General features: G+C 40.9%; 1 protein-coding gene across 4 annotated transcripts in view; it reads left to right on the forward strand.

Annotated features, from left to right (window-relative positions):
- Positions 1-13513, forward strand: part of FMNL2 (formin like 2) — a 324964-nt gene that overhangs the window by 223579 nt on the left and 87872 nt on the right. For all 4 annotated transcript variants that reach the window (XM_044242069.1, XM_044242072.1, XM_044242070.1 and 1 more), the window contains exons 5-6: positions 734-817; positions 3863-4015. In XM_044242069.1, coding sequence (XP_044098004.1) covers positions 734-817; positions 3863-4015 — 237 coding nt within the window. The remainder of the gene's footprint in view (positions 1-733; positions 818-3862; positions 4016-13513) is intronic.

A 13513-nucleotide genomic window follows, 5' to 3' on the forward strand; every position in this document is an offset into this window, starting at 1 on the left:
CCTAAACACTGGTGTGTCATTGGCTAGTTGAGTGTTTTCGATGGCTTAGTGTGCCAAGAAGGAGTTGAACGTGGACTTGGAATCACGCCTGGATTTCAGTGTGCATGTCGTCACGTCCCGGGCCTGCCACATTCCCTGTGCAGTCTTGGCTCCTTGAACAGGCTGTGGGTCACTTGTGGTGGAAAATGTACAGTTAGCAAGTTCCTTTTTTTAGAATACTTCTTACACTTTATGCTAAGTCTCCCAAGTAGTAAAATGCAAGGGAGATGCAGGTCTACATTTTGCCCCCTCTTCTTATACATTGAAATGCTGTAGTTGTTTTTGTTTTCCAAAGATTTATTTATTTTAGGGAGAGAGTGGGGAGAGCAGAGGGAGATAGTGTCTTGGAGCAGACACTCCCCCCTGCTGCCTCCCTGCCCCCTAACGCACAGTGCAGAGCCCGGCACTGGCTCCATCCCAGGACCCTGAGATCATAACCTGAGCCGAAACCAAGAATGAGATGCTTAACTGACTACACCATCCAGGTGCCCCAGAATGCTGTGGTATTTTTGGTTTTGGGTTTTTTTTTGTTGCACTATGAAAAAGTTTCTTCTAGGTGTGATGGCGTCTAGGCCTTCCTCCATGACTCCCTTTCAGTGAATGATTCTGGCAGAACAGTAACAGCGTTCCCTGGGCTCTCTCACAGCAGACCATGTGATGAACCTCTTTAATAATTGTCCTTATTTTTTGACAGATGGGTCAGAGAGTTTCTGAATGAAGAAAACAGAGGTCTTGATGTTCTAGTGGAATATCTGTCATTTGCACAGTATGCGGTAACGTAAGTAAAACTTGGCTTGTTGGCTTTTGAATTTCTCGTGGTCACAGAAGATGGAAGTGAGTGGCAAAATTCTATACCACACCGAGGGGAGAAACCCAGAAGCAGATGTTGTAAGGTTTAAGGAGGCTTGTTTCTACTCAAGTAACTAAAAGCAAATCATAGAATCATCCATAGAAATGCTTTTAAGGCAAGAGTAAAATAGGGAAGTAAAAATCACCCTTAGAGTCCTTATTTTCAAAAGTGCTCTCCTTAGTGCTCAGCTTACATATATATCCATATGGTAGATGACCCTAGCAGTCACTGAAGGAGGTGTAAGATATATTGCTGAGTGAATAAAGCAAGACACAGAAAAGTAACTTTTTGTTAAAAAAATTATGTATATGTATATGTTTGTTTGTATTTGTATGTGCTAGTAAATGCAGAGAAAATGATAGCAGATATACCAAATCAAGTAGGACTGGAAAAAGGAATTAACAAGAGGCTTTTCCATTTTCTACTTTATATGTATTTGTGTTGTTTTGACTTACCTTTCATCAGGTGAAGAGGGAAAATTGCAAAAGACCAGGAAAGAAAATCAATTTATTTAACCTTGTTTCTTGTTAATTCATAAAAATTTCCCTTTTGCTAGGCTTCTGGAGGAATTTACAACAGAAATGAAAAGTGTACATTTGGATGTGACATTCTTTTTGCATTTACTTCTTTAATCAAAGAATATTGCAGTATCCACCGATTCTCTTTCTCTCTGTGTCTCTCTGTCTCTGTCTCTGTCTCTGTCTCTCTCTCTCACACACACACACACACACACACTGAGGAAGTAATACTGTATTTTTAATTTGACCGGAAGACATTTGGGCGCAGGTGGTGTTTCTCCCCCCGCCCCAATGCTTCTTTTAAAAGCAGTAACTTGTTTTTTATATTGCATCACTCCAAAGAAGTTCTAAGACTTAACCAGATGTTATAATCCTCAGCACTTCCTTAAGAATTCTTGGGAAGGAAGCTGTAATTACTCCTTTCTAGTGGATGCAGAAATTACAGTACAAACTGAAACTGGCTTGATCAGTTTCAGGCTTGATATCTCCTGTTTATGATATGGAAAAGAGTAAGAAACACCAATAGACATGTTCTTGCCTTTCTAGAAAGTTGTCCTCTGAAATATAATCCTAGTTTTATAGTGTGTTCCTCCAAGGATTGTATCTTATCTATGTCCATTGTGTCAAAAACTGCTGACCTCTCTTACACTTAATATTATACGACAAAACACAATAATATTACCCTGCTGCATAGTTTAAAATCTGGAGGAAGAGTTTTGGAATTAAGGAAGAGCTAAGAGACTTCAGTTGTAGTGAAAAAGGATGGCATGCTATGTATTACATGTTTGCTATAGTTTACCTTTTACCTACATCACAGTAGAGCTCATGCACCCAGCTTTCCCAGGCACACCCTCACTTCAGACCAGTGGGAGAAAGCAGTGTTACCATGAGGGAATTCTAGGTGTGGCATAAGACCAAATCCAGCAGAAGATCAGAATTCAGAGTTTTGGTTCCTTCTTCACTTTTTTTTTTTTTTTTTTACTTGGCATTACCTTTACATGCTCTGCTTATTAATTTTGGTTTTGTGTTGCTTTATTTAGATAAATTATATATAGAGAGATAACTTACATTTTTTCTTGAAATCAATGGGTTGAAAAATTTCTTACTGTCCTTTTGGCTTGTGATAATTTCCTAGCCCAGGTAATGTGCACCAGTAGGCTCATCCTCTCTTCCTAGAAAAGGATGCTTCACCAAGGTGTGTTTCTTCTCCTCCTGCTCCATGAGGTGGGCAAGCTGAGAGGAGCATAAGCCTGTGGGACAGCTGAAGGACGTGGGGGTGCTGCAGAGTGACTTGGAGAGAGTGTTGATGACATGGGTGATGTTGGGGGTGTCCCATTGGCTTACCTTCTCCAATATCAGTTGTAGGCTTCTGTTTTTAGTGTTTAAGGACTCAATCCCACCTCTTTTCTGTTCAGCTCTGCTTCCTGCATCCCAAGGCGTGACAAACTTGCCAGATGCATTCACTGACGGTCTGTCCTGGCCGCCGCCTGGCTTAGTATTTAATAGAGGGACAGCATCGCCTAGTTTACAGATGACGATTCTAACAAAATATTTTATTTTGGCGATGGTACCCTTATGAAAAGTCATCCTTATTATTGCCAATATGTATTGTTACTGTCTGTTCTGAGAATGCTGTCCAAACCTTCCATCTGGTATTAATTACAGCCGCCTTCTGTTTATTCTCTGTCTGATCAGGTGTTGCTGGGTGGAACTAGAGGTAGAAACAATTGATAAAATATATTTTTTTGAGAAGGCAGAGCTCCTGACTTTGGGACGGGAAAATGCACAGAACACAAAGGCCTGGCTATTTAAAAATTTTGTTCCCCAAATTATACAAGAATGAGCAACTTAACTTGCCATTTATTCTAACATGGTCAACATGAGTAATAACCTCAAAAAATGTCAGAGAAACACCAGTCCTGCTTTAAAGAGCACCACATTGGGAAGAGATTCCAAAATCAAAGCAAATCCATAACTTTGCAAGTAATGTATCACATATGGTTGGAAAAGTACACTTGCCAACACACTAGGAGAAAATGCTCAGTGAAAATTGATGGGTAGGAATAAATTAGTATAAGCCTACATATTGACTTGTTAAAGCAAAATGAAGACAGCTGGAAGACGTTTCCCTGCCCTTCCACCATAGCAGTGTTAGCCGTTGGTAAGTTAGTAAACCTTGTAGTAAAATACAAATGATACGTTGCTATTAATTTTTCCCTGTTGTTCGTCTGTGCGTTGGCCTTGCCCAGTATTTGTCATTTTGGATTTTCGAGGCTAGCTCTGAGTCCGTAGACATTCTTTGGCATTGGTGTTGCCTTTTCAGTTTCCTCTACTTGCGAGGACCCCCCTGGCATGGGGTGCAGATGCGCGGTCAGAAGGAGCCGGTTACGCATAGCCGTGTATTTGTGTGACTGTCCACTTTTAAGTCTTGAGTGGGATCTCTCTTTTGTTTTAGTTTTGATTTCGAGAGCGTGGAAAGCACGGTGGAGAGCTCGGTGGACAAATCAAAGCCCTGGAGTAGGTCTATCGAGGATCTGCACAGAGGGAGCAACCTGCCCTCCCCCGTGGGCAACAGCGTGTCCCGCTCAGGAAGACATTCTGCGCTGCGGTGAGTTTCGTGAACCCGAGGGAGGCGCCTTCACTGGGCAATGCTGGGACAGCAGAGCGCCTCACTTCTGTGGCTGGTCGTGTACCACGCAGTGCTGTATCTTTCCGCACAGCACTTGCATCTCCGGTGAGGCAAAGGAGAGTTTCTTTGGGAGATCATGGGATCATGACTAGGGCAATGCTCTACAGCTTTGAATAGTTTTGGGGAGACACCAGCCCTGCATTTGGTGTAGGAGGAGAATTCTGCCGAATGGTAGAGTGCAGAGGACTCTGTAGATGAGTTTTTGAAACTAGGGGGAGGCTGACTTTGTGACTTAGGCTCTGTTTTCTGGGTCGAGGCAGCGCCTCTTGAGATTTGAGGATCTCAGGAATTCCTGGTTGACTCTTCATACTCCCCTCCCTTCTTCCAGTGGTAGCTCAGGTGTGTTCTGTGGGACGTGTTCTTAGAGGTGCAAGATGTTGCAGTGACCATTTTTATTTTTTTAAGATTTTATTTATTTATTTGACAGGCAGAGATCACAAGTAGGCAGAGAGGCACGCAGAGGGAGAGAGGAGGAAGCAGGCTTCCCGCCAAGCAGAGAGCCCAAAGCTGGGCTCGATCCCAGGAGCCTGGGATCATGACCCGAGCCGAAGGCAGCGGCTTTAACCCACTGAGCCACCCAGGCCCCCCTGTAGTGACAATTTTTATTAACTGAATGCTTTTAAGCAGTGTTCCTTTGGTTAGTGTGCTCAGTTGTCAACCTTTTGTTTCCTCTTAAGGATTCTTCTCTAGTCTGTCATGGCTGAAATGCCACCAAACTGAGGAAAGATGGGTGCTGACCGCCTGTATGACTAATGAGTACAATATCACTAAGACTGTTCTCTCTTACCTACAGTCATTCATTCACCGAAAAATATTTTTGAGCTTCTGTAAATTGCCAGGCGCTGTACTTAACGTTAAGGTCAGGATGGCTAAATCAGAACTCCGGCCTGTCAAGGTAGAGATGGCATCCAGAGCAAGTTCATAAATAACTGAATAAATATTTTATTAATTAGCCTTCCCTTCCCCACTGCTGCTTATTCTTTGTAACCTAAAAAATTTATGTCACTTACTCTAGGCTTGATCTGGCACGTGGATGTTGTCCCTGTCAGTGTTGAAGATTCCCATGGGTATTGGGTCATTGGTAGTAGGGTCTGTGTGTCAAGTTGTAAGTCGTGAAAATGTGGCTTGCAGACTTTTCATATTATTAGTCCTCCGATTACTTCTTGTCCCTTTGACTTGGGTTTTGGTCATAGAAAGTAAATACCTCAATAATGAAGTTCAGGTTTGCTGACGGGTTTGACATTTGAATATGATGCTTCCGATCAACCAGTCAGATTTTCCATGTTTGGAGATGCCAGAAATATTAATGGATATGAATGGTTTAATAATAATGAAGAGCAGTGTTTCAGTCCGTCTCATGGTATTTGCAACAGGCTGAGAACTCTATCACTAGCTAGCCTTCACCAACTCTACATGTAGACAAGGCTGATTTGGAAGTTGAAGAAAGGCCAGTCATGTGTGAAGAATTCCCTTCATGACCTTTGTGTGTAAATAGAAATTCTTACCCTTAGTAGAGATATAATTATATGTAAGGAATTTAATTGATGAAGCACATTTTAAGTTGCTTTTTTATTGTTTCTTACCTGGAACATATCACCTATCGGCCAGCTACCCCTCAATAAGGATCAATTTTCCTGATTAATAATTTGTTAGGGCTATTTTTGAGTTATGAGGACTGTTCATTGAGAGCACGTTGTTTGTGGAAGAGTGGAGGAGTCAGTAAAATATGGAAATATCTTCGATTCAAGGAGAACTGTAGTCCTGCACCCTAGAAGGCACAGGGCAGGGACATCCATGTCCAGCCTGACTTGCTTGACAGTTGGCTCAAGGTAGATCTTGCTAGAATTCATTTTAAATTGGAAAAATAGACCCAAAGTATAGGGATAGATATGATGGAAACGTTCTTCTGAGAAACGCAGGAAGTATCTGACCTTTCTGGTTGGCAGATGTGCTTGAAGATGACCAACTAAGAAACCCATATCACATTCTTCTGTCTTGCATCTGAACAGTTTCAGGCTGAGGAATGGAACATTTGGGTTTCCCTTGACTCTTCCTTGATGGGTTCTAGAAACTCAAAATCAATGTGGCAGTAACTTTCATGCTCCTTATTGATCTGAAGCTTAGTTGTTTGCTTTTGTTTTTAAACAACGTATATCAATGACATTCCATTCAGCTCTTGTAGTTCATGGATTTGTGCCTGGATTGTAATTCTGTATATGGTCATTTGATAGCATCTGACTTAAAAAAACCAAATGAACAGTGATCAGAAGTACAGGCATATGGTACATGTTGCTTTTCATATACCCAAAGATTATTTACATTTCTTTTCTCTTCCTCCTCCTTCTCTCCCCTTTCTTTCTCTGCTCCCCACACTTCCTTCACTTTTTGGATTTCTTTTCGTTGTCCTTCTTTTCCATTCTGTCATCTCCTTTGTGATTGTCTTTGCCTCCTCTACTTTGTCCTTTCTCCTCCTACTGTCTCCCCTTCATCTGGTTCCATTCATTCCTTAACACCACCACCAGATGGTTTCTCTGCCTGAGTATCTTCAGTTCAATGCCACCAGAGCTGCTTCTCTCCCTATTGCCTCTGGAGCAGCTTCAGTTTACACACTGGTGATGAGGCTTCAAACTGGAAAAACTCGCAAGTCACGGGTGAGCATGATGGCCACAAGAGCTCATCGTACATGGTGGCAGGGTATCGTGACTGCTCCCATGTTATAATATGATGACCTCACGGCTCCCCATCACCCTGTACTGGAACAAAACCCACCGCCTTTTAAATTTTGATATACTCTGTTATCATATTATTATTCTTTAACCTAAGAATTTGATCCTCTAAGGTATATTGTATTCATGTTACCATTTTGGGGGAAAGCATAAAAGGGTATTAATTCATGTTCTGTAGCTTATTCTGGTAGCTTTGTTTGATGGGAATATGTCTTTGGATCCAAATGCAGATTTTAGTTCCCTCCTCTTAATCTCCAGATAAGAATGTAGATTCAGTGATCTCATCCTTTATCACTTGGCAAAATGTGTTAGCTAAAGCTGGAAGAGGAAATGAGATTTTAAGAAATTTAAAACACTTTATAAGTGGGGCTTGATTAAAGAAAAACACCATTTTTAAAGAAAATTGTAATGTTGACGCACTCTCCTCTTTGTATTCAGACTTCATTTTTTAAAAAAATTTCTTTTTAAAAGATTTTATTTATTTATTTATTTGACAGAAGGAGAGAGATCACAAGTAGGCAGAGCGGCAGGCAGAGAGAGAGAGAGAGAGAGAGAGAGAAACAAGCTCCCTGCTGAGCAGAGTACCCCATGTGGGGCTCCATTCCAGGACCCTGGGATCATGACCTGAGCCGAAGGCTGAGGCTCAACCCACTGTGCCACGCAGGTGCTCCAAACTTCATTTTTTAACTATTTAAAATGGATTAGTAAAAATTTTAGGACATGACATTCACCTTGAGTTATATCAGGTATTAGATTCTGTATTACATGAATTTGTCAGCTTGGCCAGTGGTCAAAATTCTGAAACTGATGCAGTAGTGACCGAAATTGTACGGTGTTGTAAGCCAAGAGTCTTGCGTGCCTTCAGTTAAGATTCCTGTTAATGTGGCTGTAGGTCTAGCTAAAATAAATGGTACTGTATATGCATGTGTGTACATACTAGGTTTTGGAAGACAAGGATTGTATTCAGATGTAAGGGAAAGTGATGTTTAATTTTTAAGAATGATTAACTTAATGCCATTAGACTTAAATAAGGAGTGACATAGACAGTAAATAAAAGCTTTGAGTTTTTAAAGAAATCCGTGGAGCACTAAGAGCCTGGAAGAAGGGGTCAGATTTTAACTGGGCCTTGGGGTTACGGCCAGAGTTGCTATTCAGGGTGAGGAAAGTGCTTCTGGTGGAAGTAAAGTGAAGAAGCATGAGAGGAGCAAAAGCTTACATCAAAGGTCAGGCATGTTTGGGGAAGATGGAAGAAACTGTCTTTTCTGGAGCAGAAGCTTTGTGATGGGGTAGAGGGGGGTTTAATGGCAAAATTGGGTCATATACATCCAAAGCTGGCAAGGCCTCGAGGGTCACCCCGATTGACCCTTCCCAGTGTGGTGAGGAAACCAACACCCACGTTTCCTCTAAAATGTGAACTTACAAAAGTATTTATTCCTAAGATACCCCCAGAACAAATTTCACTGTTTTTCCCGAGATCATTATCTTAAAGGAATGACATTTCCTGAATAGTCATCATTCTATTGACCACCTCTATCTTTAGTGAATTTACATAAAGAGATGAAGAGTTCAGATTTAGATCCTTGTTGATAAACATTTTTTCCCTCATGGGACTAATTTTTTTAAGTATTTAAAAATAAGCACAGAGATGTAGAGAACATTGATACACTTTTTACCGGGGAGGAAAATATTGAGTGTTCTGTGCCAGGCACGGTTCTAAGGACCTTTGGTGATTTACCACTCACAATGGGTTAATGAGATAGTGGTGACCGTTATCCCTGTGAAGAAACTGGAGTCTGTAGTGGCTAAGCAACTTGCCTGGGACCAAACAAGAGGTCGGACTGATTCCAACTTCCAAACCATGTTTCCTGCCTGTTTATGCACAGGGGGATTTTTTCCTCCTTCATTGATAGCCTTTTTTAATCAGGGTGTCCATGTGTCTTTATTCCACTTTGCACAGAGATGCCAGAGGATCTAGCGGAGACCTTGAGTGACGTGCTGGTCAGTATGGCTGATCAGTCGAGGTATTATAGAACAAGTTAGCGCAGAAACATGAAAAAGTGTTTACTAAACAAAGGACAAGAGTAAGGCAGAAAGTTCTGTACTGATAAAATTTCATGGTCACCTATTTGCATTTGGGAAGGCATTGAAAGGGAAACTTATTAAGTGAAAAAAGTGACTTCTTTTTAACCACAGGGAGGATTGTGAATGAACTTTATTAGGTTTTAGTATTTATAATGTTTTCGAACTGGCCTAAAATACATGTAGTCTATACTTGTGAATCAGGGAGAGGCCACATAATAAAGAACCTTGAATTTTGGAGTTTGGTTTTTACCTGGTAGACAACGGAATGGGAAGTCCCATGAGGTGGTTGATCTTTTCAGGTGTGTAGGGTCTGGGGAATGTTTTGGGTGTTGATTGGAGGAAAAGATTGCTGTTGCCTGAATCTATGCAGACGGTACCTGAAAAGCAGAGCAAAAGGCCAAGTATGAAGATGTTCTGGTGACTTGGTGGCCTTAGGGGCAAAGAGAAAATTTTGCTTATGATTGATTAGAAGAGAAATAGAATCATTAGTAGAAATAGCAGAATTGGAATCTGGAAGGGATCTTGGATGTGATTAGTTGGATGTGGTTTGTCAATGAGACTCTGCACTAAGACCTTACTCTCCGAGGAGTTACCTTGTTCCTGCAGACCGGTTTCTGTGTGCATGCCTGTGGCCCATAGAGTTGATTAGGCTCTAGTGCGGCAAATACTTGTGTTCACAGCAGTTGTCCTGATTTTACTTAGATATATGGGAACACCAACTCTGTACCAGTTGGCTGGTAAGTCAGAGGTATTCTAGAAGAGTGGAGCTCTTGGAAGCTCTTCCAAGTTCTTTTTCAACAGTAGCATTTTACCTTCAATTTTAATTGTTGGGGGAAGAAAATAATGAGACCTCTTAACTTTAAACCACTGTGGTATGAGATTAAAAAAAAGATCTCTGAATTGTGTAGTTGGAAGCTAAAGCACTTTTTACTTTGATTCGCAAGAAGAACTCATTTCTGTTCATTTTCCAGTTTATATGAATTAGGGATATAATTTCTAAAATGATCACTGTCCTCTGTTCTCTTCCCTTTTCTGCCCCCAAATTAGACAAAATCAACTCAGATCTTTTATAGTCCTCAGAATTGAGAGTTGTAATCTGTATTTTGTTTTACGTGTGTTCTTTCTTCTTAACTCTGTATATTTGAACTTTGCATATGAAAAGATATTGAAAAATCTAATCTATTTCTATAAGGCCCAACTTATGGGGGGGGAAAGACTATGAAGAAAAATATATTAAAATTTTTTTTTCTCAAAAAAGTATTTTTTTTTTCTGAAAGCTTGAGTTCTTTCTGTCCATCAGGTAAGATGGCAGATACTGACTGAAATTTTCATTAACACTGAATTTAGAAAATGAGAAACAGAAAGTAAAGAATAAAGGTGAAAAAAGGAAATGGTAAGAGTAAAGGAGTGGGAGAAAAAAGAATGAGGAGACGGTCATTATAACTAACACTTGAATATCACTTTTTTTTTTTTAAAGATTTTATTTATTTATTTGACAGAGATCACAAGTAGGCAGAGAAGCAGGCAGAGAGAGAGAGAGGAGGAAGCAGGCTCCCTGCTGAGCAGAGAGCCTCATGCGGGACTCGATCCCAGGATCCTGAGATCATGACCTGAGCCGAAGGCAGCAGCTTAACCCACTGAGCCACCCAGGCGCCCCCTGAATATCACTTTTGAGGGAAGAGAGATGTTGAAGAAACTCCTTAACATGACTTTTGTCCTGAAGATCTGAAGTTCCAGAAAATGAAGTAATTACCTATGAAATAAAGACTTTCTAAATTTGCAGACTCTGTAAAAATAATCTGCAACTATAGACTTTCAGTTTTACTTTTCGGCACATTCTGTAAGCAAAAACAACCGAAGATGTCGGGTTGTTGTGTTTCAGATTTTTGTATTTCTTTGTTTATTTGAAGTTGTAAAAAGAGAAAACTATACTTGGGTTAAGAATGTACCTTTCAGCTTTTCAGCTGGGAGCCCATTTCAATGGCCGTGCTAGTGAAAATGGCGACAGCTTTAGTTTTAGCTTGTAGTGCACCATACAGGCATCTTAGTCAAGCATTTCCGATTCCTAGAAACCCCGATTTCACTTGTTCCCCCTCTTCATTGGGTCTTTTCTCCAATGAAAGACCAGCTGAGAGAGGCTATGATATGGAAGTCATCTGGCCAATGCATAGTTGGGGGCCTGTCTCACAGGTACTCTGGTTGGTAAAGATGATAGGCTCTGGGACATGCCTCCCATGTTAGGAGATTAAATTAATTCCTGTAAAGAACTTGGCTCAGTAGTGAGTAGTCAGTCAACATTAACCTCACAGGATTGAGAGAAAACTTGAGGATGACTCCGGAACTTCCTACAGCTGTGGTCCAGTACCTTCATCATCAGCTAGACTTATCACATACAGAAAGATCCATAAACTATTTGGAGAAGATCTGTGGCTGATAAAGGACACATCTTCATTAAACCTTTTGGGAGGCATTCAAAGATTATTAGCTCCATTTTTGAGATGAGGAAGCCAAGGCTGAGAGAAGTTATCCAAACCTAGTAATAGAGCCGGATTTAGAATCAGTCTTCTGACTTCTACGTCGAGATTTTTATGATTCGATTGAGAAAATACATGTATGTGTGCTCCTACGCCTGGTCATATGCAAGTGTCCTGAGTCTAACCAAAACCAAAGTATGGAGCTTGAGAGGCTAGAGTGAATGGTAAAACCTAGGGGAGGTTCATGGTGGTGTCTGGCTGAGGAAGAGCAGTGAGTAAGACCTAGAGGATGGGCTGTGGAAGGGGGGAGGAGGGAGAATGTTCTGAGCTGTGGCTCGGTGCTAAGAGCACATGGTTTGTTTAGGAAACAATGAATAGATGAGTTTGGCTGGAAGCAGTTTAGAGCCGGTTTATGTAATACATTGAAGGCCAGGCTAAGGAATTGGCATTTTAACTCATTCGCAATGATCTATTGAAGGTTTGTGAAAAAGAGGGGGTAATTTGGGATAAACATAGAAATATTTCTATTTAAAGGTCACAGGAGATGGACGGTTTCCTTGAACACTCCCCATGTAGGGATATATACAGGTTAATTAGCAACTCAATTGCAAACGCCTTTGCCTGAGGGAATATAATGAAAAATCAGAAAATTCAGATGAATACTGGCAGCTCTCCATTCATATGAGTTGGCAGCCTGTTTGTTCACTTATTCCATTCAGAATGTATATATGGAAATATTTTGATTCACGGGTTCTATTCTAGTTGTTAGCTGGTCCTGTGATGGGAAATGTAGACAAGCGGAAAATTTCAATAGCTAATAAAAAAAAGATTCATTGGGAGGTTCGTGTGTCTCTCTGTCTCTGTCTCCATCTGCCCTCCCCATCCTCTTTTTCCCTTTTTCTCTTTACCTCCACTTTGAACCGTCTGGACTCAACTCTTTGAGCTCTGTTTCTTTTGGCTGTGGAGACCGTCAGAAAGTGCTTGCTTCATTTTCTTCAGCATTGTATATTTTATGAGTTTAATTGATAGAAGAAATATGCCCAAGTGATGTCATGTCTGAAAGGTAACAGAGGAAACCTAAAACCACAAATCTTGGTGAAATTATATTAAGCCCAGACCTTGGAACCATAAAAGACTAGTAAAATTATGCCAAATTATGTGAATGCCCAGTTGGCTTGGCATCCCAATTGAGTTGAACCCTTACCGCAAGCTTCCAAGGAAGTTCTAACTACTATTCTTTATTTATAGGTAGATATTAGTTTGATATCTGAATAGTTAGACTGTTTGAAAATACTTTCGGTAAGAGAAAAAAAATACATCATTCATTTTTCCTTTTGCCATAAGGACTTCGAAATTACAGACTTCACACATATTGGCAAGAAAGGTCTACAGACTTTTGAAAAACATTTTTTGTCAGACTTTGGGGAAGTCTGGTTTAGGTCGGTTCAGGAAATACTCATTTAAGGTTTTGTAGTAATATTATTGTCTGGAGAGTACAAGGTCACAGGGAGAGGCAGACATGTACACAACCCACTACAAGAGGATATCCATGTTTAGAAAGAAGTGTATATTGTTAAAACAATAGATTGCTGATCAGACGTACTTCAAGGTATCACTGGGTGAGCAACAAACAGCTTCCATTTTGGTGTTTACTAAGTGCTTGCTGCTTCGCAGATGCTGAGCGCTGAACCATATTCATTGCAGATCACGTCTAGGTTTTTTTTTTTTTTTTTTTAAGATTTTATTTATTTATTTGACAGAGAGAGATCACAAGTAGGCAGAGAGGCAGGCAGAGAGAGAGGAGGAAGCAAGCTCCCCGCAGAGCAGAGAGCCTGATGCGGGGCTCGATCCCAGGACCCTGAGACCATGACCTGAGCTGAAGGCAGAGGCTTTAACCCACTGAGCCACCCAGGCGCCCCATGTTTTTTATTTTTAAAAAACATTTATTTTAGAGATGGGGTGGGGACAAAGGGAGAGGGAGAAGGAGTCTTAAGCAGATCCTGTGTTGAGTGTGGAGGCCGGCACAGAGACAGCTCAATCTCAGGACCCTGAAATCGTGACCCGAGCCGAAACCAAGAGTTGGATGCTTAATTGATTGAGCCATCCAGGCATCCCATCTCCTTTTTTTTTTTTTT

This window comes from Neovison vison, chromosome 3, assembly GCF_020171115.1.
Source record: "Neovison vison isolate M4711 chromosome 3, ASM_NN_V1, whole genome shotgun sequence".
NCBI lineage: Eukaryota > Metazoa > Chordata > Mammalia > Carnivora > Mustelidae > Neogale > Neogale vison.